This window comes from Spea bombifrons, chromosome 3 (assembly GCF_027358695.1).
Source record: "Spea bombifrons isolate aSpeBom1 chromosome 3, aSpeBom1.2.pri, whole genome shotgun sequence".
Classification (NCBI taxonomy): domain Eukaryota; kingdom Metazoa; phylum Chordata; class Amphibia; order Anura; family Pelobatidae; genus Spea; species Spea bombifrons.
Window position 1 is genome coordinate 92383844 of NC_071089.1, and position 25627 is coordinate 92409470.

General features: G+C 40.2%; 2 protein-coding genes across 2 annotated transcripts; one reads left to right on the plus strand and one right to left on the minus strand.

The window, feature by feature from the left end:
• Positions 1–1301: 1301 nt before the first annotated feature.
• On the minus strand, positions 1302–18911 carry GFM1 (G elongation factor mitochondrial 1). The gene is made up of 17 exons (XM_053460392.1): positions 18798–18911; positions 17249–17401; positions 16492–16624; positions 16066–16270; positions 15466–15832; positions 14668–14822; positions 12875–12953; positions 12455–12592; positions 11825–11926; positions 10237–10293; positions 9579–9716; positions 8796–8878; positions 4436–4598; positions 3344–3488; positions 2823–2983; positions 2341–2394; positions 1302–1941 (listed from the first exon to the last, which is right to left on the minus strand). The coding sequence occupies exons 1-17, from the start codon at positions 18870–18872 to the stop codon at positions 1810–1812; spliced, it is 2340 nt and encodes a 779-aa protein (XP_053316367.1). The 5' UTR covers positions 18873–18911; the 3' UTR covers positions 1302–1809.
• Positions 5386–9034, plus strand: LXN (latexin). The gene is made up of 6 exons (XM_053459359.1): positions 5386–5641; positions 6355–6417; positions 7099–7276; positions 7354–7490; positions 8067–8129; positions 8649–9034. Exons 1-6 carry the CDS (start codon positions 5513–5515, stop codon positions 8742–8744), a joined length of 666 nt encoding a protein of 221 aa, XP_053315334.1. The 5' UTR covers positions 5386–5512; the 3' UTR covers positions 8745–9034.
• Positions 18912–25627: the final 6716 nt, after the last annotated feature.

Sequence of the window (25627 nt, forward strand, 5' to 3'; positions counted from 1 at the left end):
AACATCTGGCTGCAGCCGTTTTTCACAAAAAAAACGCCAGGTGGCGCTATTGGCGTTTTTAGCAAAAAAAACCAAGTGGAAATCTAGCCTTATAGCAATCTAGCCATGAAACTTTAGATAGGACTCGATAAAACTTGGGCTACTTTGACGTAGCGGCGGGGTAAGCAATACACATCCATATAGTGTGACGCAAACAGCAATATTTATGCCTCAGATAGAGGTTTCTGAACGGTATGTGCTGGGCATGGGTTCAATTCTTGCTTTGTTTATGTAAATTAATTTAGCTGTATAACAAAATGTTGCTCAACCACATGAAGCTATAATATAGCGTTTAACAAGGGCTAAATAATTAAAATAAAGTGAAACCAGGGAAAAGGCAGGAAGGGATATCTGGGATACACCCAGTCTCATAACATTGCTGGCAGAATCAGCGCTTGTTAAAATGAAAATTAAAATAAACAGGCATTTTTCTGGGGTTATGTCACAGTCATATAATCCGTGTCCCACCATCTGAGAGTGTCTGGGTTGAATTGAACAAAAGCAGAAGTACATTAGGGTGCGGTGTGAAGAAAGAAGCGCTAACACATTATACCAGATGCAGGGATGTACAAGCGTTTAATAATTGCTAGCCGTGTGGAACTTGCAATGAACCGTGAACTTTTTCCTGCCATTAAGCAGAACATGCATTTTAATTTGTGATATTATAAATAAAAACGTGATTCATGTCTGTAAAAAGGATTTATAGGGCACAAAACAGCTTGTAGAACAAGAACATAAAAATATATATAATTTGACGGCATGTGAGATTTATCCCATCTAGTCTGCCAATTTATCCTCATGTAAGGACTCAAACCTTAATTGGTCTCAGAATGCCCTGCAGCATATTATTCTTTTGTCACAAGGCTTGTGTTTCATTAGGTATAGGACTGAACAGAAACTTTTCTGCTTCCCTGGCAATGAGTTTTCAGCATCTGCTTTGGTCACGACAAATAAATACTCACAGCTAAAAATTACGAATGAGAAAAAAAAAAAGCTTCTAAAGTCACAAAAATTTTAAATTCAGCAGAGTAAGTGCAACCAATAGCATTAACGGTATGTAAATACAGTTTACATTTTTCATGCAAATTACCTTAATTTGCCATTGATGCCTTTAAATAAGAAGTTGATTCACAACTCACAGACTGAAGCAAAGAAGTCCTTCTGAGAAGATCTATCCATTTTAAGATGCTGGCATTTTGTAAACTTGACATGAGATACACATACACAGGAAAAAAAAATAGCCTGTCGTTAAGATAACCAAATAAGTTTCCTACACAGGGCTCTGTTTTATTTATTTCACAACGGAAAAACAGCGTACGGAGACATTACGGCGAGGACCTTAACATGTCTCCAAACGTAAAGCAAGCAGTGTTCCATGACAAAATCCAGATGTTAGCTGACGAGCTTCAACACATCTCATCATCACAAATAAAATATCCATGAAATCAGTTTGCGGTACAATTCACAAAATGTAGAAAAGCCCAGAGTATTTGTTATCACGACATTATATTCTATGAGGCTAATCCAGATTCTTTAACATTCCAAAAAGACGAAGTTCCTTACTTTCAAGAGGTTTTACAAAAACCAGTAATCCGACCCGTTCATGCCTACTTGCGAAGGAAGTCCCAAAGAAACCATAGTGAATAAGCGAGCATGAATTATCCATTTGCAGCCCATTTCTACATTTGGTAAAACAGACACCCTAAATGGAAGAGTATGTTTTTGTTTTGGAGATATTAAAAAGCCAGAGTCTATGTTTTAGTTGCTCCATTAGCTCTTGACCTTTCCTTTTTTCGCTGGAAGCTGTCCTGTTGCCTCCAGATACTTGTTGACCAGTTCTTCCTGTGTAGTAGGCAAGCATGCCTGATATCTGCTGTACTCCATGGTGTATTCGCCTTTTCCCTAAACACCAAGAAGAAAAGAAACAGCATTTACATGATACCAATACCATGCCAATATCCCCACACAGTTTAACACAGCACAGTGTGATCGTTTGGCTGTAGATCAGGTTCCACTAAATGACATTTTTAAGCAGAAGACTAAGAAACAAACAAAATTCTGTGACAGCTGAAAGACAATACTGTTTCTCTTAAATGATCCCCCCAAAGGACTTTCATTGCTTAACACCACAAACTCAATCCAGAGCATCAAAAATAAAATATGTTCTATACTACCAACCTGTCCTTTAAGCCAGGTGACTAACCCTCCGTTACATTGTAAAATGCTTTGTCCTGGGCTTTAATCTCACAAAAAAATGTGCAAGTCATTTCATGTTAACCAATAGAACATTAAAATACAAACCTCTGTACAAGATCGAAGCTCAGATGCATAACCAAACATATCGTTCAATGGGACCTGTAAATAAAAACGAGAATGTCATTCCATATACTTTGAATGATGTAGGTGACCGAACAGAAATCAAATTAGAAAAAGCTTTGCTAAAATCTGCTTATTCTCAAATATAAATAGAGAGTTTATCCGGTCATATTGCTCTTTTGATTATTTCTTCTTCTGTTAAAAGGGACCCCCCTCCAGCCATGATATGCACTTTTATGCATACAATAGCATAAAATGCATAGAAGAATTGAGCAGAAACCGCTTTATAGCAGGCAAAACCAGCACAGAACTGTTAGAGGTGGATCTGTCTTACAGAAATGTTATTGCCATTACTACTTGCTCATATGAATTATTCATTGTTGGGGAGGCTGTTTGGGGCATTGGGCTGGTTTGATTTTTTGGGATGCAATATTAACAGCTTTTATTTTGGACAAAAGCACACTTACATCCGCGTACAGCGTGAAGTAGCCCTCTGATCCATCTTGACCTACTATTACCCCATGCCTCCGGTTGATGCCAGCTATTACAGGTCCCTGGAATTCACTGGGGGCGACAACTTCCACCGACATTATGGGCTCCAGGATGGAAACAGTTGAAGACTCCATGGCTGTGGCAAAGAAAAAAAAAAACCCAAACATGCTCAACTAAGACAAAGTACAAGAAATTCATCTCCTCAATTCATTTTCATACCCAACATACATCGATCCATCCCTCACTTGCATACATTTTTTTGTATTTCCAAATATTACACGGGCTGGAGAGAAGAGGAACATTCCTGGAGATATTTAGAATTAGGGATAAATGTATATGAACAACCGGTTTCTGGTCATGGTATGGCTCTTTAACAATACCAGGCATATTAGCCAAACTATATTTGGTTATGTTAAGTAAAACGGAATACTTGGGGATTCTTTATAGCGTTAATAAGCGGTTACAGATTTAGAGTGGATATTAGGAAGACCTGTACCTTGCTTCAAAGCTCCCTCGCCTGCTCTGATGAAGGAGATTTCATTTGAATCTACCATGTGATGAGCTCCATCCTCCAAAACAAAACGGAGTCCAGAAATTTTATGTCCAGTCAGCGGGCCTTTCTCACACGCTTCCCGGAAACCCTACAAAAAAAAATACACATCAACTATGGAAAAGTACACACAGATATAAAACATTGGCAAAGATAAAGGTGGATTGTTCTCTGCTCCGTCGCCGAACACAGTTGCAGGAAATAAACAATTTCTTTCCTTGAAGTCGTGATAACAAAATTTGGAAAGCCTTCAACAGGCTGTGAGAGAGCAGGAAAAGACGCTAAAAACGTGCACATATAGAATGAAACATGTTAAGTAACCCTTTAAATACAATGAGTTGATCATCAAACTGATACTCAGGGGTTCTATTTAGTTAAGAGGGACTTTGCAGGACAATGGAACCTTTTCCCTACTGATGTCACTATATAGATTATGAACGATGGGCCGCAGGGAGATTCTCCTGCAGGACCGGCTGAGCTAGCCATGAGTAACATACAGAAATCAGCAAGGAGAGGTGACAAGAAACCTCATGCCGCCTCTGCATAATGCCGGGCGACAGAGCCCTTCTGGAAGGATAAGCTCACAGGGGTTTGCACTTGATAATTCCTGGTGATATCAAATGTTCAACTGCCTTGCAATCTCCCTCTTTTGTGAATAAACCCCAAGAATAAACCCCAAAAAGGTTAACCTTGGATAGGGGACAAAACAAATCCCAAAAAGTAAATAAAAACCCATGTTTCTTAACCTACCCAAACAATGGCTACTTGAACCAAATATAACACTAGAGGAGGCATTATCATGCAGGTCCTGAAAGCAACTATGGTATAGTTTTAACACATGCATACACACGTGTGTATGTATGTATGTATGTATGTATACATATATATACATACATACATACACACACACACACACACACACACACACACACACACATCTATTTCTATTGTCCTCGAATATTTAGGATCAATGTCTGTTCTGCTTAAGCATTCCTATGAGAAACACACACTCATACTAAGCAAAAACACATTACTTACCCTCTCAACCGCTGGAACGAACTGCTTGGGAACATTTGTCCCAACCGTCCGGTCTTCAAATTCAAGCTTTGTGTAGTTTTCAGGCTCCAGGGGCTCCAGAAACCCAATGACTTTACCGTACTGCCCAGACCCTCCAGACTGCTTCTTGTGAGTGAACTCAAAACTGTAAAAACACAATATTCATTCACATTTAGTGGCCTAGAATAATGGTACTAGAATAATAATGATCCTGTCTATGCAAACCAGGGTGCTCGGGCTGGATCTGCTAAATTTGGAGTAGGGGCAAACATCTTTCCCAAATGTAGTTTGACAGAATAAACATTTTATTTCATAGGAATGTTACATGTGCTTTTATTTTATTTTTTTTAATTGTCAAATACCATTTACACAGGACATCTGAATTAATACACTCTGTGCCAGTGATGTCTTTTACCTCTTGCTAAAGCCTGATAACTAAGATGTCCTGTGTACATGGTATTTGATATGTAACATGCGTTATTTATTCTATCGTTACCTGCAGACAAATTAAATCTTTCCATGATGATGGCAAAATACATGAAAGCTTTTCAGTAAGCCGATTTACAGATGCTGAATTTTTAAATTGCAAGACAAAAAAAAAGTAACAAGAGAAGCAACATATAACACTACACAAGTATATGAAACATTAAACCTAACTTGTCTTAGATGTTGTATAAAATGCAAATAAAAAGTTGCAGAAAAAAGCTCCTAACTTGTCTAGTGTATTGTGAGTTAACTGGGTTACGTTCTTGTTGGTGCTGCACCCTAGTGGCCAGTCTGTGTATAGGCGACATGTTCCAGATTAGTCATGGAATTGTTTAAAACGGGATCTGCCGGAGTACAAAGTTCAGTCCTTAGCGTAGCATAAACAAGCTCTTGGACACTCCTTTTGGCCTGTGATGTCAGAGATTTGCTCACACATGTGCTTCCTGGTTATTAGTGCAATGGGCAGCTCCTCCCCGCACCCTTCCTCGTTTCTATTCACTGATTGCAAGGGAAGCAAACGCAGGGGCACAGGTTTAAACTGTGTCATATCGTAGGCCTCCAACAGCAAGCATCATGGAGTCAATCAATCCATCCTTCTACCCTGCCACAAGGGCCGGCGCAGCGACCGAGAACTTCATTAACTACAAGCTTGGCGGCCCTCACCGGCTATTCCAGTTAAAGGTGACAGAAGCGAGGAAAGAGGTAAGAGGAGGGGAAGAAAGGAGCTTTAAAAACTGCATGAACCATACCTAAGAGTACCAACAGCTACCAAAGAGTACAAGCCTTTCTGCTCAATGTGTTGCTTTTCTGGGAATTTAGTTTAGAACATAACCACCGTGCCAATGCTAAATGAAACAATATCGCGCAAACAAGATTTACCAAGGTACAGATCAGCCTCCATCCGGCTGGCAAAAGATTTCCGGGGGGTATTAAGGGACAGCCCCCCTCCGCAAACACATGCGCCTTTTCTATTCCTACTCATTTCAATGGAAATGCTATCCAGCCCGACTGGCTAAACTGTTTTCATCAATTATTTTTAACCACAGTAAAATAATTTATACTCACTAAAAGTTTTACAAATGCATTAATGTTTGAGGCTGTATCGCATGTCCACAGATATAACTTGCAATCCATGGGCCTAAAGCACAGGTGTTCCTCTAGCGTAAAGTTTGCAGACGAGCAGAAACCTGTTCATCACTTAATAATTAAACACACTTGATTGTGCAAGAACGGGAAACATGGTAGTTCTTTGAGCCATCAGAAACGGGGGCCGTGTATGAATAATGGTGCATTTCTTAACAGCCGATTTCATCATTTCCTCCAAAACAATATATATGTTGTACGGTGAAAATGTACTTTGCGTAAACATCTTTTAAGATGCTCGATGCATTCTCAGCGTATTTTTTTCATTGCAGAGTATTCCCGGGGTTGGAAATAAATATTATATCACGTCTTCTATGAAGGATTTAGTAAATGAGGTAAGCGTTCCACTTTTTTCATATTATAAAGTAAAACTGCTTAGATCGAAGGCTACGGGAAGCCGATCTGTGTAAGGCGGCTTATATTTGCTAATATTCTGCATTTTAATTATGTAGGGAATTTGCAGGAGTGTCACCAGATGCTAGAACCTGTTCTCAGGCAAACCAACACCCAAATTGCCCCATCTTACCCATCATAAACATATGCTATAGCTAAAGTATCAAAATATCCACGTAATTTACAGAATCATTCTAATTAGTGAACTGCTCTTAAAGTGTGCTGCAGTAACTAACAACCCTTGTCCTCCAGTGGTTTTGAGGCATCGGAATAATCCCTGGTAATTCGCACCGACCGCTGACAGGCAGTCACCGCTGTGCATCAGCATTTTGGTTTTCAAGGCATGACTAAAAATCTCTCCGTCTCTTCGTCTGATCAAACCTCGCATGATCCTCTTATTTGTGTGCGAGTGTACTTTAAAGGGACACTCCAGTCATCATGTACACTTTAATGCATATGAGAGCCACGTGGTCCTTCTAAACGTCCATGTGGTTCTCCACAAAGAACCCCCCCCATCTGGCATCTACCTGCTATCTTTTGACTACCGCTTTAATAAAATTGATATGATTTTTTTGGTCAATTTAACAACGGATTATTATGTCAATTTCACACCATATTACCAGCGACCTGCTGTTAGTTGCACCGCGGAGATTCTGTACTATCAGAGCGACCAGCAGAAAGCCCCCGATGTCAGCTTTAACCTACAGACAGAGCTTGAGAATTACACGTTGGAAAAAGATATTGAGTTTTACGACAGAATGAAGGCTTTGCCCCAACCGCTCAAAGCAACAGACATCCCAGGTAATCTGTAACACAAACCACACAGGAGCACCCTCCGAGCCGCGGCAGTTACTCTTACTTCAGATATCGTCCCCTAGATAAATTTGGCAACGTGGCGGCAGACATGGAGCCCGTCTGGCACTTGGCATTGGCAGCCTGCGGTTATGTGAAGTGGCAAAACTCCACAGAAGACACTTTCTACGCGATGGCGTTAATTAAAAGCGTCAAACAGAAGGTATGTCCGTAACACACTATGTACTACATAATCATCAATAGGTATGACGAAGTTCTGCATAGGCTCCTGCGTTTATAGACATTTACATGTGAATCAAACTATATGTTGAAGGTGGCGTTCCACCTGGTCTGCGGAAAAGCAGCATTTACTGAATCTGGAAGCCCTTTGTGAAAATAACAAACCCTATAGAAATGCTCTGTCACGACTATTCCTTGGAAAGCTTTTTTAGTTATAAAGCATCAGAAAAAGCAAGCAGGGTGCTGGGTTGTAGAGGCATTAGTAGCAGGAGGTGGTTCTTCCACTACAGATCTCTGGTCAGGCCTTGCCTAGAGTATTGTGTACAGCTCTGGAGACCCCATCTCCAAAATGATACTGACCTATTGGAGGGTTCAGAGGAGGGCGACCAGAACGATGAAACGTTTGGAAGATAAAGATCATAAGGAAAGACTAAAGGATCTCAATGTGTATAACTTGGAGGAGAGAACAGAGAGTGGAGACTGAAATCTTTCTTACACTGAGCAAAATGGTAAATTTCTATGTTTCAATAACAAAGCATACTTTTTTCCCCCCACGCAGAAAAGACAAGATACAGCCTTAGAATTTCACTATGTTATGCTGATCCACGAAATGGTAACGCAGGTAAGCACCGCTTGCAATCGCTTTCTAATCTCTCATTTCATATCCTTTCACTGAGAAATGATGAGTGGATATATTGGGGTCACTTATAAAGAGCAGTTCTGTGATAGAGCGGGTAATAGGGGTAAAATCCCCACTGCAACCAATGAAATCTTCCTGACTGCTTCACTATTACATCTTAGCAATACGATTGCTTTTTATACACGACGCTCATCGTTACAGACTGCGTGACTACTTCCCCAACAAGCAGATGGTTAGATCGGCGCCCTTACGTATATTTAAAAAAAACAAAAAAAAAAAAAAAAAAAAAAACTTTCAATTGTTCAAAGTCTAAAACAGACAATCTGACAACTAAAGACAACTAAAATGAGATTAGTGTATAAATGTATAAAAGCATCATAGCTTCATAAACATAAAATGATTAGCTCTCCAGAAAAGCATCTATTAAGAACTTAACACTAGTTATTATAAATAAGATGAGAATGTCACATATATTCTAAAATATCTCTCCTCATATTTCAGGAAATGATTCCTTGGCAAATAGATATTTTATGGGATCCATGGCAAGGGATAAAAATAGAAAACCAAGTTCGTCTGCCGAAATCATGTTGCAGTTAAACAGACCAGCGACGGCCCCCCAAGAGGCAGTCTCCGTGTAGCGGTACTTACGGCACAGATCTGGCGATCGTCTCTCTGAAGGCGACTTTTGGTTTTCCCATGATGCATGGACAACCATATTCCCTTTCCATCCGCTTGAAAAACCAGCAAAAAAACAGAAAAAAAAAAGAAATTGGTGAACCAAACAAATAATTCCAAGTTATTTGTGTTGATTTCCAGACTCCCAAGATAACCGATTACAACCTCCTTTCATGTTTTGGGCGTTACCAAAATAAAGAGGTATGATACCCTTATATGTCTCTTTATTTTCCTATAACATTTATGGAAGTACCTCCAGGTTTTAGAGAATATACATCCAAGATCTGGGTCGCGTATACCAGTAGTGGAGAAAACCTGGAGGCTTCTAAAGTGTGCACAGGATAATAAAGTGCAATCTGTATAATGCTTTGAGAAGGTAAATAGTTAAATTAGTTGGTAGTCATTAACCCCTTAAGGACAATGGGCGATCCCTAAACCCGTCAAACAATGCATTTTAAGCCCGTCATTAAGGGGTTAATCTAAGCTGCAGTGGCCTATGAACTGTGGCCAGATTTCCTTTAAGTCTATTAATACCTTTACAGACTGAAATGGCATTAGATTGTCACGTCACATCATTTAAGCTGCTGTCAAAATGAAGAGACCATATCGTATGGAAACCAGGAAACCTCACAGGGACAAACCCAGGAGTCGAGAACAAAGACCATGCCAGATAAAGGGTAGCACCAGGAAACATGTTTGAATTCATTGAGTACACTTGGAGACGCTGATGGAACGTTATTAATGAATAGGAATTACCTGTGCATAGATCTCTAAGTGTAACTCTCCCATTCCAGAAACAATGGTTTCTTTGCTCTCCGTCTCATAATGCACTCTAAAGGTTGGGTCTTCCCTTGTGAAACGGTTGATACCTTTCGAGAACTTATCCAGATCATTCTAAGTTGAGAAAGAAAAAATAAATGGTTCACATTGGACACATCACACCATTACTCATTTACAGGGACAGTTCTGACAGCTGATAAGCATTAAAACAAGCTGTTGTGGTCATAATGATTTCGCTTATATTTTTCTATGTTGATCAGTGTCATTTTTATGGAGCGGTCTGTGGAAGGCTGGATCTGTGTCTCCATTGGGCACAGTCGCTATAACCTATTTAATTTCATGTCCATCTCATATCTCCTCACTGCACGTTAAAAAATGCTAAATTACAAACTGCAACTTAATAGGGGAAAGATATCCCAAAAGACAAAAAAAGAGATCCTGCAAACAGAAAGCGAAGATACTTCTCTGCACGTTATGGAAATAAGGTGGGTTTTGAATCTACATCATATACATACTGCTTATATTAATATGTAATCATCAGAACACAGGTATTATAAACGTATAGCGGAAGAAGTCAATATGGATAGAAGCGGGAGATCTGCCTTGAGTAGTTTCGTATCTCTGATTACCCTACCTTGTTAGATGGTCGTATGGCAACTGAAATGACCGGGTCAGGCACGTGAATGGATTCCTGTGATGAGACAGAAATGTTAAGTAAAGATTCCCGGGTTTAAATCACTCACATTACACAGAGCCCTGTCAACACGTATGGTAATTGAAAAAAAATATTAAAAAAAAGTTACAAAGACTGATGTACTGTCATTATTGGTCTCCACCATAGGAATCAAGTAAAGTAATTTCAGTATAGCAAATTATAATTTCAGCTCTCCATCCAGCTCCTGAGTGTACGAGACGCACACATCCGAACGCATCTGTCTGCACGCGATTCCCCTTCGGTCCGCTCCAGCACCGGCTCTGCTGAACACTGCGTGCAGCCGTCTGTATAGATCCCGGTGCGCATGTGTTTAATCTTTCCATTGATTTCAATGGAAAGACTTCCTACCACTGACTGACAGCTTAAGCAGCCAATCAGTGGCAAGAAATAAAACGAGGAAGATTTTACAGCATGGCTATAACTTCTTTATTTCGAAGAATGCATATTAAACTACTTACAGGGTTCAAATATATTATATATATATATATATATATATTCATTCTTCTATAGCAATGGTGTCAGGGACAAGTCTTGATACTCCCAGCATGTAAATCCAACAAGAAATGTATCTACTCTTTTTATGTTCCAATCTGAGCTAGAATACTTCCACTATAGCACAGCAACTACTTAGGGTTGCTGAAAATATCCCATATACACTAATAAGCCCAAAGGCTTAAATTCTGATAAATACGGTACATGATAACATAACCAAACAATTTATTCAATACACCCCTAAATAATATTTCAACGATACGGATTTTTTTTTTTTTTTTTTTTTAAATGTTAACATTTTCTCAGTTCTATCAATACTAATGAAAACAAGCATGACTGCCCCTTAACACCAGAGGGTAAGGTGGCCACGTCTTTCCACCCAGAGGGTAAGGTGGCCACGTCTTCCATCCCAGCACAAGTTAAATGTCCAGGAAGGCAGTAATTAAAAAGCCTGGTCACTTTTGTGAGTTTATACAACGAATGAGGTAAGATCACGTATCAGGCAAATATCTCAATAGCCATGTGGTAACCCTTTACTTAAAGCATACTAATGAATAAGTAACAAACAAGTTTAAAAATTAACATGTTTTTGATTTGATATAAAGAATTCTGACCCAAACATAACTCCCTCTGATGAGCATCAGCAGGCAGTGAAAAGAAAAACCTGTTACCTATGTACGTTCTGGGGGGAAAATTGGCAGCGACCCAAGAACGACTGACATTGTTTGGCAAATCATCAACTATTCTTATTAACTGTAGGAAGACCCATCCATTTAACTGTGTAAACGCAGATTGTATTCACCAGGGTAGGATCTTGCTGCTAAAAAGTTTCACGGTAACCACAGACATTCATTGATTTCACGCGGCAGACTGCACGTTAACACCCAACAAACATCCCCTTCTACAGCGAACACCATGACCCAAAGTACATCAAGGCCCACTTACTATACCTGAATTGCATTTAATTTGTTTTACCTTACTTTTTTGCTTTCTGATTGTCCTGACAATTGCTTACCATGGAAAGGTTGTCGTTGGATTTTGTGGTAAACGTGTCTCCGCTTGCACAGTCAATACCAAACAAAGCACAGATGTCTCCAGCATAAACTTCATCCACATCCTATAAATCATGAAAAAATGTAGCATAAATATTCTTCGTAAGATAGGAAAACCAACATTAGGGTATTTCCATGGTAGTAGAGGTCTATGCAGGCCCCTTTAACAAAGGTAGGTGTATAGAGAGGTATGTCACGGTCATTTTGGTTATAGTTACTAGTGATCAACATTCTTAAACATGCGTTTTTACTTTCTAGTAGTTAATCTGAGAACTCCCAAAACTCATGGGCCTGTCAACTATTCATCAGTTCTTCAGGAATATAAATTCAATATTCAGCTCTAGATGCGAAGAGTTTGCACTCAAATAGTCATACACTTATAATAATAATAATAATAATAATAAAAACATTAAAAAAAAAATAACAGGGAAGGTCTGGAGGTTAAGATATTTTATAACCCAGGAAAGGTGGTCGCTTTAAAAGAAATATGACTATTCCAGCGGAAAACACATTAAGAGTAGAATAAGCCACCCTCTCCCTCTTTTGGGTATTAAGACTGAGAAACGAAGTTAGGATTGTCGCCAGGAACGCACCTCCATCATTTCAGCATGAAGACGCACCAGCCGCTGCACCCTCACTTTCTTGCCTGTCCTGGTGTTGTAGATATAGTCGCTTTTCCTCAGCATTCCCTGGTACACTCGCACATATGTGAGCTGCCCAAAACGACCAGCCTGCAAAAAGCAATACGAGAGAAATCTTGCATAAAAGGTAACTAAAGAGGACGTCAGGTTTATCCCAGACCATAAGTGTATAACATCGGCGTATGCGTATTAGTGGGATATGATCAAATGCACCATGAGGAGATAAAATCCACATCAACATCTGGGCAGCTGGGGTGATACGAGCTATAGCTGCATTAAAGTACTTTGGAAAGAAATCAAAAGCTACATACCAAAGTTACAGCTGCAATTAAAGACAGACATGCTATGTAGTCACAAACACACAGAACTTACCTCCAGTTTAAATGCCAAGCCCACAAATGGATGAGAGTCGTCCCTGACAGAACTCATTAAAATCTTTGTCTTTTCTTCACTGTTCATAAAAAAAAAAAAAAATAAAAAAAAATCTATTATATCTATGTAAAGCCCAGGCTAACACATATTAAAAGGCACATACAGGTCACCGTGATAGCCCACCATGAAATCTGGCAGTATCCCAAATTAATTGATGACGCTTTTGAAGTGCAGGGGATGCAGAAACTGATTTCTTAAAACAAAAACAAAGTAGGAAGCAAAAAAAAAACAATTAAGCTAACACTAAAAAGGCTGTAAAAAGTTTGCTCTTTATAATTTCAGGAAAAAAATAAAATTAAATAAATAAAAGATTGTATGTAATAACCACTGGGTGGCAACCAAACAAGCGGAACTTGACGGCAGATAAAAGCCGTTGAGCCCGTCTAGCCTCACGTTCTTCCTGCTGTAAGAAACCTCAAATCTCATTTTGATCTCGGTCTTGTATTATAATCAGGATAGCCATACATTTGCCTCCTTTGCATGTTTCAATTGCCTCGCTTTATTAAGCCTCTGCCGGAAGGCTGCCGCACACTCATCCATTCTCTTAATTTACCTAAACCATTCGCAATTTCCCTTTGATTCCCAACTGATTGCCAGGAATTGATCTGTTTTTTATTAATGCGATCTGTTATTCATTAACCAGACACCTGTCTCCTTTGTGTGCTCTGACACATCTAATAATGCTTTTCACCCCCCTGTCTGTATCATCCCCTGTATGGCTTCTAGATGCTACTTTCTACTGAGAAGCACAACATGGTTAATGCACCAAATGCCCCCAGCAATCAACTCTATAGTAAATAGTTTGGTTTACTTGGAGATAACTAAATCTGATGTTATCATAGGTGGCGACTTCAATGCAGTGCTGGACCTTGGACTAGACCTTTACATCTTAAAGAACACACAACAACACACAAAGGAGTCAGGGGGCACTCACTGATATGCGTTACTTAAATTACACACCACAGGGGGACTGGGTGACAATGGAAGAGCTAGTTCGTTGAAGGGGAGTTGGGGAGAGAGGTTAAGTTTTCGGCTTGGAATGGTCACCAACGTATTCAGATGAGTCTCATGGAAGGTCAACCTTGCTTAACAATTGGCCGGTCAAGCTGGATATCTGCTTACTACTATGTGTATTTTTTGTTTAATTAAAATTGTATGAAGCACTTTTGCCGACTATAACTGCCATCATCCTTAGCCAGAATTAGGACATCAATCTAATTAAAGTCCTCTATAAAAGATAACCTAACCTTTCACCTTCATCTATGCATTTCCCCCACAAGTATATGATTAAATTCCTCCGCTTGCAGAGCAGGTCTACAGATCATTCGTTTACAAACAACCATCTTTAAATTTTAACTTTTCCATTTAAGACAAAGCTCTGGATAAAACGGAAATGTCACACAAACTCAGCTCACTGGAGATTAAAGTCCACTATTATACTGGACTATTCGTTCTGGTAGCAGATGCGCCAACCAACAGATTTAGTTAACAGGAATTAATGTGTGGAGATATCAATGGAATCACATATAACCAAAACATAAGCCAGCTAGAACCAATGAGGCTGCACACATAGAGGGAGCCTAGCATTGCATCATATCACCGAGTTTAGCAGAAATGATTTGATGCACAATGCATGCTATCTCTGAAAACAGTGTTTAAAAGGAATTATTTTCCAACATACAATAAGTGAGCTTTAGAATGAAGAGATATTGATGGTATTTATGGACACTTACTCATGATTGAGGATAGCAAAGTTCTGCACTTCAGATGGGTTTGGGAGGTACTCTAACACAGCATCTAGAAGAGGTTGTACCCCTTTATTCTTCAAAGCACTTCCGACCAGGACCGGTGTAAACAACCTCTTCAGAGTGGCTCTCCGAATAGCATGCTGAAAAGGAATAAAGTCACTCTGTATTTACACTACACCAATTAATTCATAGACGGGGAGGGGAATAATGTAATGCTTCACAGGCAGCTTTTTTTGCAAATGTGGAGCAATCACCATATAACTGCCAGAATGTTCCTTCTGACTGTGCTACATTTTTACCTTTCAGCAGAATAACCCTTTATCATTATGAATTAAGAAACACAAAGAGGAGATAAAGACATTAAAAAGTCAACCAGACCTAGCACAGTACAGAGGTGGTTTTGGAAAAAATATATATCAAGTCATCTTATGTAAAGAGGAGACGAATCTTACAGCAGATCATAAATAAACATAAAATGTTAGAACAAAGTGTGCCAAAAGGTTTGCTGTTCATCTATAATAATTAATCAGCTGGCTGGCACATAGTAAGACTGATTTCTGCTGTCACGGAGGGGATCAGACATTATGCCCCAACCAGCCACCCCCACCTGGCAGACCAGTCCAAATAAAGGTTATAAACATATATATTTTTTTATATATGAATAAATTGGCTTTTTAACGGATGAGCATTAGGCAGTGGTCTATGCATGGGATGTGCAGCACCTACGTTTTATAGATGCTGTATCAGACACACATAAGTTGAGCATCTCTTGGTTTTTCTCACCTTGAGATCAGTGTTCGACGGGATCTTCTCTTCTAGAAACATCTCACCAAGGTGCTCGTCAGCATTAGCAACACTTTCTATCAGCTCTTGTCTTCTATCGGCAGTCTCTGCCCTGAATTCTGCTGGGATATCCTCATAACGTATAGACTGCCTGAAAACACAAACATCATGTAGCTTCACAACTCCACAGTGCATAGTGTGGTTAAGAGGGGAAAACAGAAATGATTTAAAGCTTAGAATGTAAACATACCCATATTCCCCATCAAAGTATATTGCACGCTCATCCACAAGGTCTATAATCCCTTTAAATCTGTTTTCGATTCCGATAGGGATCTGGATATAGGCTGCATTATGGTTTAACTTGGATCTGGTACAAAAGAAAAACAAACATTAAAACACTTGTTTGGAAATTAGGCAATTATTTACCAAATCAAATACACCCGATTTGTAAACTGAACAGGAGAAATTAACACAGAAGATATATTTGGGGGGGGGAGTAAGCTCGATAGATTTTTCAACACTAGTATTACAAGTATAACTTTGTTAAGGTTTTTCTAAAAGGTTTTTCTAAACACACAAAATATTCAGGCGTAGACTGACCTCAACTGCTGTACGGCTTTGTGAGGGTTAGAGCCAGACCGGTCAAGTTTATTGATAAAGGTTAAGAAGGGGACACCATATCGCTTCATTTGTCTATTCACAGTCATGGTCTGGCACTGCACCCCACCAACCGCACAAAGAACAAGGACAGCTCCATCCAAGACCCGCAAGGCTCTCTCCACTTCAATGGTGAAATCTACGTGTCCTGGTAATTAAGAAAAAAAGTCACATCAGTTTTACAGCGTACCCCAAATCGCTGTGTACTGTCAGACCTAATAATCAGTGCTTCGATATCTTCAGTGTATCTTGTAAATCAAAAAAACTATTAACATAAAAAAATGAATAATCCATACACACATTAATGACAGCTAACATAACATAAAAACATGGTAGCCAGTATCCCAGTCACATAATACCCTACTGCACCTGGGGTGTCAATTATGTTGATGTTGGTGTTTTTCCACATGGTGTATGTAGCCGCAGATTGGATTGTGATTCCTCTTTGACGTTCTAATTCCATTGAATCCATAACAGCACCAACACCATCCTTACCCTTCACCTGAAATACAAAACAGAAAGATCTAAGCTGACAGACTACAACAGTTTGCAAACAAAGTTACATTCTCTTTATGGGTCTTGTGTAATTAGCAAAAGAGGGGTTTATTCACTATGGTTGCACATTTCTGCATAAGTCATAAGACCCTTAAGACCCAAGACCAGAAAATCAGCCATTAGAAACGAGATAGTGGGCCACTGTTTGATAATGGGCCAAGCAAGGCCAGGGGCTCGACTCATTAAACCTAGAAGACCTCAAGCGCCTGTATAGACACATGCAAGGACCCAACTACCCAAAAGGAGGCGCATTAGTTGTCTCAAATCTGAATCCCAGTCCTCCCCATGTAACTAGCTGACCCAAGCCAGACACAGGACTTGTACACACCCAACCTTGTCCAGCTATAGTAACTAAGTCACTATTATATGACTTAATGCAATATTTTTTGCAAGCCAAGAACACGGACTGGCATTATTAACACAACAAACCCAACATTCTCTGAAAGGAATAGCTTTAGACATCAGCTCTGGCACTCCAGTACATTCAAATTCAGATGATATTACCAGATGGGATTTCTGTAGAACGTACTGTTTAGATAAACTTCATCAACGTCAATAACAGCACTTTTACCTCATGCATCTGGGCTATCCTGCCTGTGTAGTAGAGAACACGCTCGGTTAGGGTGGTTTTGCCAGAATCAATGTGCGCAGAAATGCCAATGTTTCGTATCCTTTCATTTGGGGTAATCCCAGAGGAACAACTTCGGCAGATATTAAGAGGAAGCTGCAATAGATAAATAAAACATCAAGCACCTTCTTCAAATAGGAACACGCAACATATAAGCCAAGAGTTGTTCATTTCACGCAATCAAAATATTGTAGGCTTATTCTTTCACACAGTATAATCTTATACTTTAAATCAAGATGGGGGTATTTTCCTGCAGCTCTCATCACTCTTTTCTTGTACCGATGGATTAAATACAACTAAATGATGTGTCATCTATTGGCCGAGTTTTACCCCCATCAAATAAGACGTTCACTGACTGAAACTGTCGGTGCCACATAACAGCATGTTAATACTATCAGCGAGAAACGGGTGTTTCAGCACTCGCCTCTATCATTCCAATGAGAAATTCATCTTTAGGACAAGAAAGAGTGAGAAAGGATCACAAAGCCAATCGCGACAACACAGATAGAGACCCCCGCGCGCACACAGACAGACAGACAGAGACACCCGCGCACACACACAGAGACACGGGCGCGCACACACACACAGAGACACGGGCGCACATACACACACAGAGACACGGGCGCACATACACACACAGAGACACGGGCGCACAGACACACACAGAGACACGGGCGCACAGACACACACAGAGACACGGGCGCACAGACACACACAGAGACACGGGCGCACAGACACGGGCGCACATACACACACAGAGACACGGGCGCACAGACACACACAGAGACACGGGCGCACAGACACACACAGAGACACGGGCGCACATACACACACAGAGACACGGGCGCACACACACACAGAGACACGGGCGCACACACACACACACACACACAGAGACACGGGCGCACACACACACACAGAGACACGGGCGCACATACACACACAGAGACACGGGCGCACACACACACAGAGACACGGGCGCACACACACACACACACACACAGAGACACGGGCGCACACACACACACAGAGACACGGGGGCACACACACACAGAGACACGGGGGCACACACACACAGAGACACGGGGGCACACACACAGAGACGCGGGCGCACACACACAGAGACGAGGGCGCACACACACAGAGACGAGGGCGCACACACACAGAGACGAGGGCGCACACACACAGGGTCACTGGCAGCTCAATGGACTTGGCTGTCATCTGCACCCTGACAACCTAACATACATTAATGAAACAAAAAATGCAGTCATGTATCATGGGACAATTTTAGGAGCCACAAGACACAAAGATAAGGCAAAGCATGCTTTTTTTTTGTAAACAGGATGCTGCTTATCCACAGGTGTATTCTTGCGTTACCTTTAGAGAATAATACTATAAACATGCTATCTGCTGTTTGGTTTACAGTGAGTTTGGGGCCAAATTATATAACCAACGCATACACTTTAAACTCAACAACAGTGTCCTTCCTCACCTGCTTATTCCGAGAGGCCCCGGCCTTTTGAAAGTGCCGCGAACCGAGAACCGATGCTACCTTTAGGAGCCGCATAGTGACCAGTTTGCCTTTCAAAGTCACGCCGGTCTTCCTTCACTACAGAAAGAGTACTTCCGGGGCCGCGGATGCCGGCAGAGGTCAAGACTTTTACTTCCGGGCATTGGAACGCACGTCTGCTTCTATCTGATTCTGTGCGACTAGCGTATGATTCGATTACGTCATTTTAGGACTGCAAAGAACTACATGCGATGCCCGCACACATCCTCAGCTCATTGCAATTCTATCGGTCTGTAAATCGCACCATTGTAATTCACTTTATTCAAACTCAGAAACGTAAATAAATCATCAAATGTGCGGGACGACGTATTTATTGTAGCAAATACTTCCAAACCCTCCTCTCTAGAGGTCATCTCTATTTTATCTGATTAGACTTCTAATATCAGTAATTGTCTCCTTATTTCCCTTATCTGATGGTGTTAATGATTAACCCCTTACCGGAATTCCTATGCCCACATTAGTGATGTAAGGTGCGCCATACCTCCCATGTGTCCCCCTTTACAAGAGTCAGTCCTTATTTTGGCCCTCAATCCGCCCTCACTTTCCATCCTCTGCACCTCTTTTTTTATTATCTTAAAATGTTTGGTGGGTATGAGTGGGATCCCAGTGTACTAAGGCCCTAAATAGATATAACAATAACTAGAAACCATCTTTGTAAATGAAATTAACATTATTGTTCCACTAAATGCGTGAAAAAGTATCCAGAGCTCACGGTTGTGGTAAGTTACTGCTTCACTGAACTGGTCTCTGGTGACAGCTCAACCACCCCAAAGCATCTGATTTGCCCCCAATGGAGAAAAGTTCCTTAAGCTCCCACCAAACTCGAATGCCAGCTCTTTAAGACATGTCTAAGGAGCTAATATCTGGCCTTTGGTCAGTTATTTAGTGCGATGGCAAGGAGGAGATGACTAGTGGGGGATTCTGAAGAATATCCAAGGAGGGAAATCATTAAATGGGATACTCTAACATATGAATTAACGTGCATCTGGTGGCTGAGTGTCCATTTAAATAGCACACAATGGGATAAGTCCTTAAAACCTTGGATGTATCCATTTTTAGGTCCTGAGAAGATGTTAGGTGGATGGCAGGGGCTTCTGTCACTTAAAGAAATAATGTCTACCTTTACATGCAATGTTCAGAAAAAAAGTGCAAACCAATGTGGTGGTGTCTCCAGCCAACCCGCCATGAGGCAGCGCTCAGCATTCCGTGTATATTAGAGAGCAAATGTTAGCTTGGAATAAAGAATTGACCCGCACCAAAACCCTGGCAACTGCATCCCTTAAATTGGCAGGTCGTCTGATGCAAAACCATCTAGGGGGACGAAAAGGTCTAATGAAGACTGGTCAAGGAAGACACTAAAATGTCACAGAGAAGATTCTCCCAGGCCATTGAAAAAACCCAAATGTTAAATTATACCATTATTACTAATGAGGAGTGGTACAGAAATACACTGTGAAACATCAAAAAAGCATCCATGTATCCAACTATTATTATTACATACACCATTACTGTACTTAGTTACATATACATGGTTTCATCATGACATTAACATGATGTAATGCACACATACGTACACATTCACATAGTCTTGCATATACACATGCACACACATACTGATGCATAAATGTCAATGTACAGACATGGAGGTAGACTCAGGTGTGGTCTTCTGCTGCTGTTGCCCATCTGCCTTAAGATTAGACGTGTTGTGCATTCAGAGATGGTATTCTGCATACCTTGGTTGTATTGAGTGGTTATTTGAGTTACTGTTACCTTTCTGTCATCTCGAACCAGTCTGCCCATCTCCACACAACTGCGGCTCACTGGATATTTTCTCTTTTTCGGACCATTCTCTGTGAACCCTAGAGATGGTTTTGCGTAAAAATCCCAGTAGATCAGCAGTTTCTGAAATACTCAGACCAGCCTGTCTGGCACCAACAACCATGCCACGTTCAAAGTCACTTAAATCCCCACTCTTCCCCATTCTGATGCTCGGTTTGAACTTCACCAAGTTGTCTTGACCACGTCTACTTGCCTGAATGCATTAAATTGCTGCCATGTGATTGGCTGGTTAGCTATTTGTGTTAACAAGCAATTGAACAGGTGTACCTAATACAGTGGCCAGTGAGTGTATATAAATATATATATCATGTATATTAGCATATGATATTTAATGCTGATAGAGAGTTAAAGCACAATTCAGTCTGGGATTGGAAGAAAGCCAGGGTGATCATATATTTACCAAGTGGAGCTCCCTTGGAGTATCATTAGAGCCTTGTAAGAAATTATTAGTTATTCTATGCGGATCAGCACAGGCATCCTGGCCGGCTGATGCTGATCCCTTGGACACCCAAACCCAATCGCAGACATGCATTTCCATTAACCTTCCTGTTTCGTCACAATTTTGTTTAGGAATAGATGGTGAGGAGAACAGAAATATGTCAAGTGGATCTCAGGAACATAACGTTCAGGAAAAAATTGCAGAAGTGTGTGGCAGTGACTCTGGCCAACCTGGTGCGGAGCACTGCAGATAATTTTATTATAATAGAGGCACAAAGAATAACCCAGTTTAGAGTGGTTAGTTTAGTTAAGAGTTAACTTCACTGACTCTGTACTTTTCCTATTGGGCTCAGAGGGGCCAAGAATAAATGCGCCCCCTTCTGGGGGAGCACTGACCCCATTCCCTGTGCCCACCTCCCTCCATCCCTGTTACTTACATTTTCAGAATGCAATCAAGCCATTGTGTTATGAAGTGTCCAGGTGTGCACTTTGCAGCCATTAAATAATGCCATAGAATCAAGGAAAATAGTAACATGTATATTTATTATCCAATATTACAGATAAAAAGCCAGAAAACCAATATACAAAAATACATCTGTCCGATTAAATGCCAAGGAGATTTTCTAGGAAAGCTATTGTTTTTTGCAAATTTGTTACAAATGTATATAATCCCTCATTTCAGGCTTTTTATCAAAATGTTAACTTCTTTACTTTAAACTGGTATGAAAACAGACATAATAAAAAGTATCAGTCATGTAGCAAACCATGAGGCACTATACATCAGGACTGCAACATTTTACCCTCTTGTGTGGTTGTAGCTTAATTTGCCAACTAGGGATTATAGGAATTGTCGTCCAACAAATGCTTGGGGCTACAAGCTGCATAATGTCAGAATCCACCCAACTAAGTTTTTAAAAAAGTCAACTGAACCAATTTTAATTACCGTATGTTCCAATTTACCACCTAATCCCGAATTTCTGGATAAAAAGATATATTGTAATGGTATACACAGATTAAAGGCGTTATACAGATTTGAAAATATGCACATTTTACAATGTACAAGACACGGAACATTTGTAAATCTTAAATATGTCATAATCACTGGGCAATTAATATTGAGATCACATATTGTATCATCCCATTTTTATCTTTGGTAACCATTTTAATGGGAGAATAAGCTAACAAAAATATGCTCACTTTTTTCTACAAACATGCTTTGTTCCTGCCTTAAACACAGTGACAAGAAAAAGTAGGTGAACCCTTTGGAATTATGTATAAATGTATCTTAAAATATGATATGATCTTCATCTATGTTACAATAACGAACAATTTGTTTTAACTAATAAATTATTATATTGTATTGCGTACATCATTCAGACATTCACAGTGTGGATTGTGAAACGTATGTGAACCCCTAGGCTAATCACTTCAACAAAAGCTAATTGGAGTCAAGAGTTAGCAAACCTGGAGTTCAATCAATGAAACTGGGATTGGAGGTATGTTTTAGAGCTACTTTGACAAAAAACAAACACTCAAACATTTTGAGTTTGCTATTTTCAAGAAGCATCTGCCGATGTGAACCATCTCAGAAGACCTACAAAGAAGAATTGTTGATTTGCATAAAACTGGATAAGGTTACAAAGTAATATCACATTTCCATTATCAGTATTTCCATTTTAATCAGTCCACACTTCAAATTGTTTACAAAGGGAGGCAATTTAGTATGGTGGCTACTCTTCCTAGAAGTGGCCGCCCAGCCAAGATGACTACAAGAACACAACACAGAATTCTCAATGAGGTAAAAAAGAACCCCAGAGTAACAGCTAAAAGCTTGAATGAATCATCGTAATTTGTTAACATCTCTGTTCGCAAGTCTACCATATGCAAAACATTGAAACAGGCATGGAGTCCATGACAGGACACCACTGAAGAAGCCACTGCTCTCCAAAAAAACATTGCTGTTCTTCTGAAGGTTGCCAGAGCACCTTGACACTCCACAACACTAAAACACACTGCCAATTCCATTGTAAAATGTTTTGTGGACTGATAAAACTGTGGACTGAATTATTCGCAGCACTAGGTATAGCAAAAAAAGGGCACCGCATACCCACATGAAAACATCATCCCAATGGCGGATTGAGCACCATGATTTAGGGCCTGAACAGCTTGCTGTCATCGAGGGGACAATGAATTGCTGTCCTCCAGCTGAAGCTCAGAGTAGAAGTTGGGTAATGCAGCAGAACAAGGACCCTAAACATAAAAGTAAATCTACTACAGAATGGTTTCAAAAAAGAAAAATTGCCTTTTGGAGCAGCCCAGTCAAAGCCCAGGCCTTATCCTATTAGAGATATCCTAGGAACATGGCTGAGCTTAGGCAGCTCTGTCCGGAAGAATGGTCTAAAATTCCTCCTGAATGTTTTGCAGGTCTGATCTGCAGCTACCGGAAGTGCTTGATTGAGATTATCACTGTCTGTGTGTTATTAGCGAAAGCACATTCTGGTTGTCTATACTTGTGACACAGGCGTAGATCAGATCACATTTCATGAATTATTGCACACAAACAGTTAATGCAAATGGTTCATTTACTTTTTCTAGCCATTGTACAATACCTACTGTTATTTTTAGGATACAGCATTTAATACGCACCCAACATTTTTCATACACTGAATGATCTGCTTATAGTGTTGGTGCAGTCACAGAAAGCTTTAGATAGCAACCTCTGGAGTGGGTTGAAGTAGAAAACAGGACTTTGTCTTAATGATTATTCTCTCAGTGGTGCATCAACCTAAGCTGTGTACATTAAACAGAACATTTTCACATCAGTATTGCAATCTTTGAAACATTTTTTCTTTATCTTTCCGTTTATTTTGTGCATGTGAGAACTAGTTTTGCCTGTGTGTTATTTGTCACCCTCAACAACATTTATCTTAAAAATAAAGAAAACACTTTGAGGTAAATTTACTAAAAGGAGAGTTGACAAGAGAGTTTGCAAGAGACCTATAGCTTGAATTGCACTATATATTATGAAGCGCCAACCGCAATGAGCTTCTGTTGCTTGGCCCTGTAGAACGTATTAATTCAGGGAGGTCACGTCATGGTCTCCTCACTCATTTAATTATGTATCATACAGAGCCCTCAGCCCTTCTTGTTCAAGAAACTTGGCCCTTCATAATGGATAGCGACACAAGGGAGCTGAAACCACAACTCTCCCGACACTCTCCCTTTAGTGAATGGACCCTTATGTATTAAGTATAATTTATTATTTTAAAGATCCCACACTTTATGTTGGTGCTATGTGTATCATGTCCCACCACTAAAGCAGCTTGCGTCTGCTCACTTACGACACACACAAACTAACGATTCACCTTTATCAGCCATGATACCTGTGCATACGTGGAGATTATGCCCCTCTCATTCCCACCTCTAATGGGCGGCTGCAAGAGGAAACCTTCAGTCATATTTAACATGAGGAAGAACACTCTCAATACTTAACCCACACAGGCACTCATGAAATAATTAGGAAACATTAGTGCTTTAACAAAGTGCAACACTCAGGTCTCAGAATTATTTCCTGTATAGCTTTGTAGGTTTCATACTGAACGTCATTAACAGTCTTTGTGTAAACCAACAATTACACTTCTCCAGCTGTTATTGCACATACACACAGTTCATTACATACAAAACTTTTTTTTTTTTTTTATTAAAAAAGCCCTCAAACTTTTGAGAATGCAGCTAGTTCTTTACAACTAGATCCCCTCTACCATCTCGGACAAAAAACAATCGGTACCCGGACAGAAAGTATAGCGTATCTCTGAAGATGCACCTAATTTTCAGTGAATTCCAAAAGGAAATGATCAGAGAAGCATACTGTTGCCATCAAAGCTTAACTAAATGAATTTATCGCTTGTCAATCAGTGTAATTGTTTTGCAGATACTTCTTAACCTCATAGAAGCTACGAGAGAGGGCAGGGCCAACGCGCGCCAGGACTGGCCAATCTCAAACAAGGGGTAAAAATGCCTGGTGGGGTGTTGGCCGACAGTGCCACAAACTCACCCAACCTGCCACTGCTGGTCGCGCTCTACATTAGCATTAAAACACCATTAGTGGGCTGCCTAAGCAATTTCTGTCTCTTTTTCCTCACCCACAACTCCAGAACCTGCCTGAACCATTCAACAGCATCATAATATGGCAGCCATAACCTAAAGGGGGGGGGGGTCATGCAGATCCTGTGAAAGATCTTTTCTGAAAGATCTTTCACAGGATCTGAAAGATGTGAAAGATCTGAAAGATGTGAAAGATCTTTTCTGAATGGCATACATATTAGGAGTTGGTTTTTTACATGTACATATTGCTAATTAAACTCTAAAATGTAAGATTTGGGAAAGGGGACAAATTGCGATATATATCGTGGTTGCAGCTATCTTAATTTCTTAATTTTGTTAAATTTGTTTTAATAAATGAGTTTAATGGTTCT

Excerpts from the sequence above, each read along its gene's own strand:
- LXN (XM_053459359.1), top strand. The coding sequence starts at position 5,513 with ATGGAGTCAATCAATCCATCCTTCTACCCTGCCACAAGGGCCGGCGCA. Across the intron at positions 5,642-6,354 it reads TGACAGAAGCGAGGAAAGAG|AGTATTCCCGGGGTTGGAAA; the intron begins GTAAGAGGAGGG and ends TTTTCATTGCAG. Across the intron at positions 7,277-7,353 it reads CAAAGCAACAGACATCCCAG|ATAAATTTGGCAACGTGGCG; the intron begins GTAATCTGTAAC and ends ATCGTCCCCTAG.
- GFM1 (XM_053460392.1), bottom strand. The coding sequence starts at position 18,872 with ATGCGGCTCCTAAAGGTAGCATCGGTTCTCGGTTCGCGGCACTTTCAA. Across the intron at positions 11,927-12,454 it reads TTCATGCTGAAATGATGGAG|GATGTGGATGAAGTTTATGC; the intron begins GTGCGTTCCTGG and ends CATGATTTATAG. Across the intron at positions 8,879-9,578 it reads ACTTAGAGATCTATGCACAG|CGGATGGAAAGGGAATATGG; the intron begins GTAATTCCTATT and ends TGGTTTTTCAAG.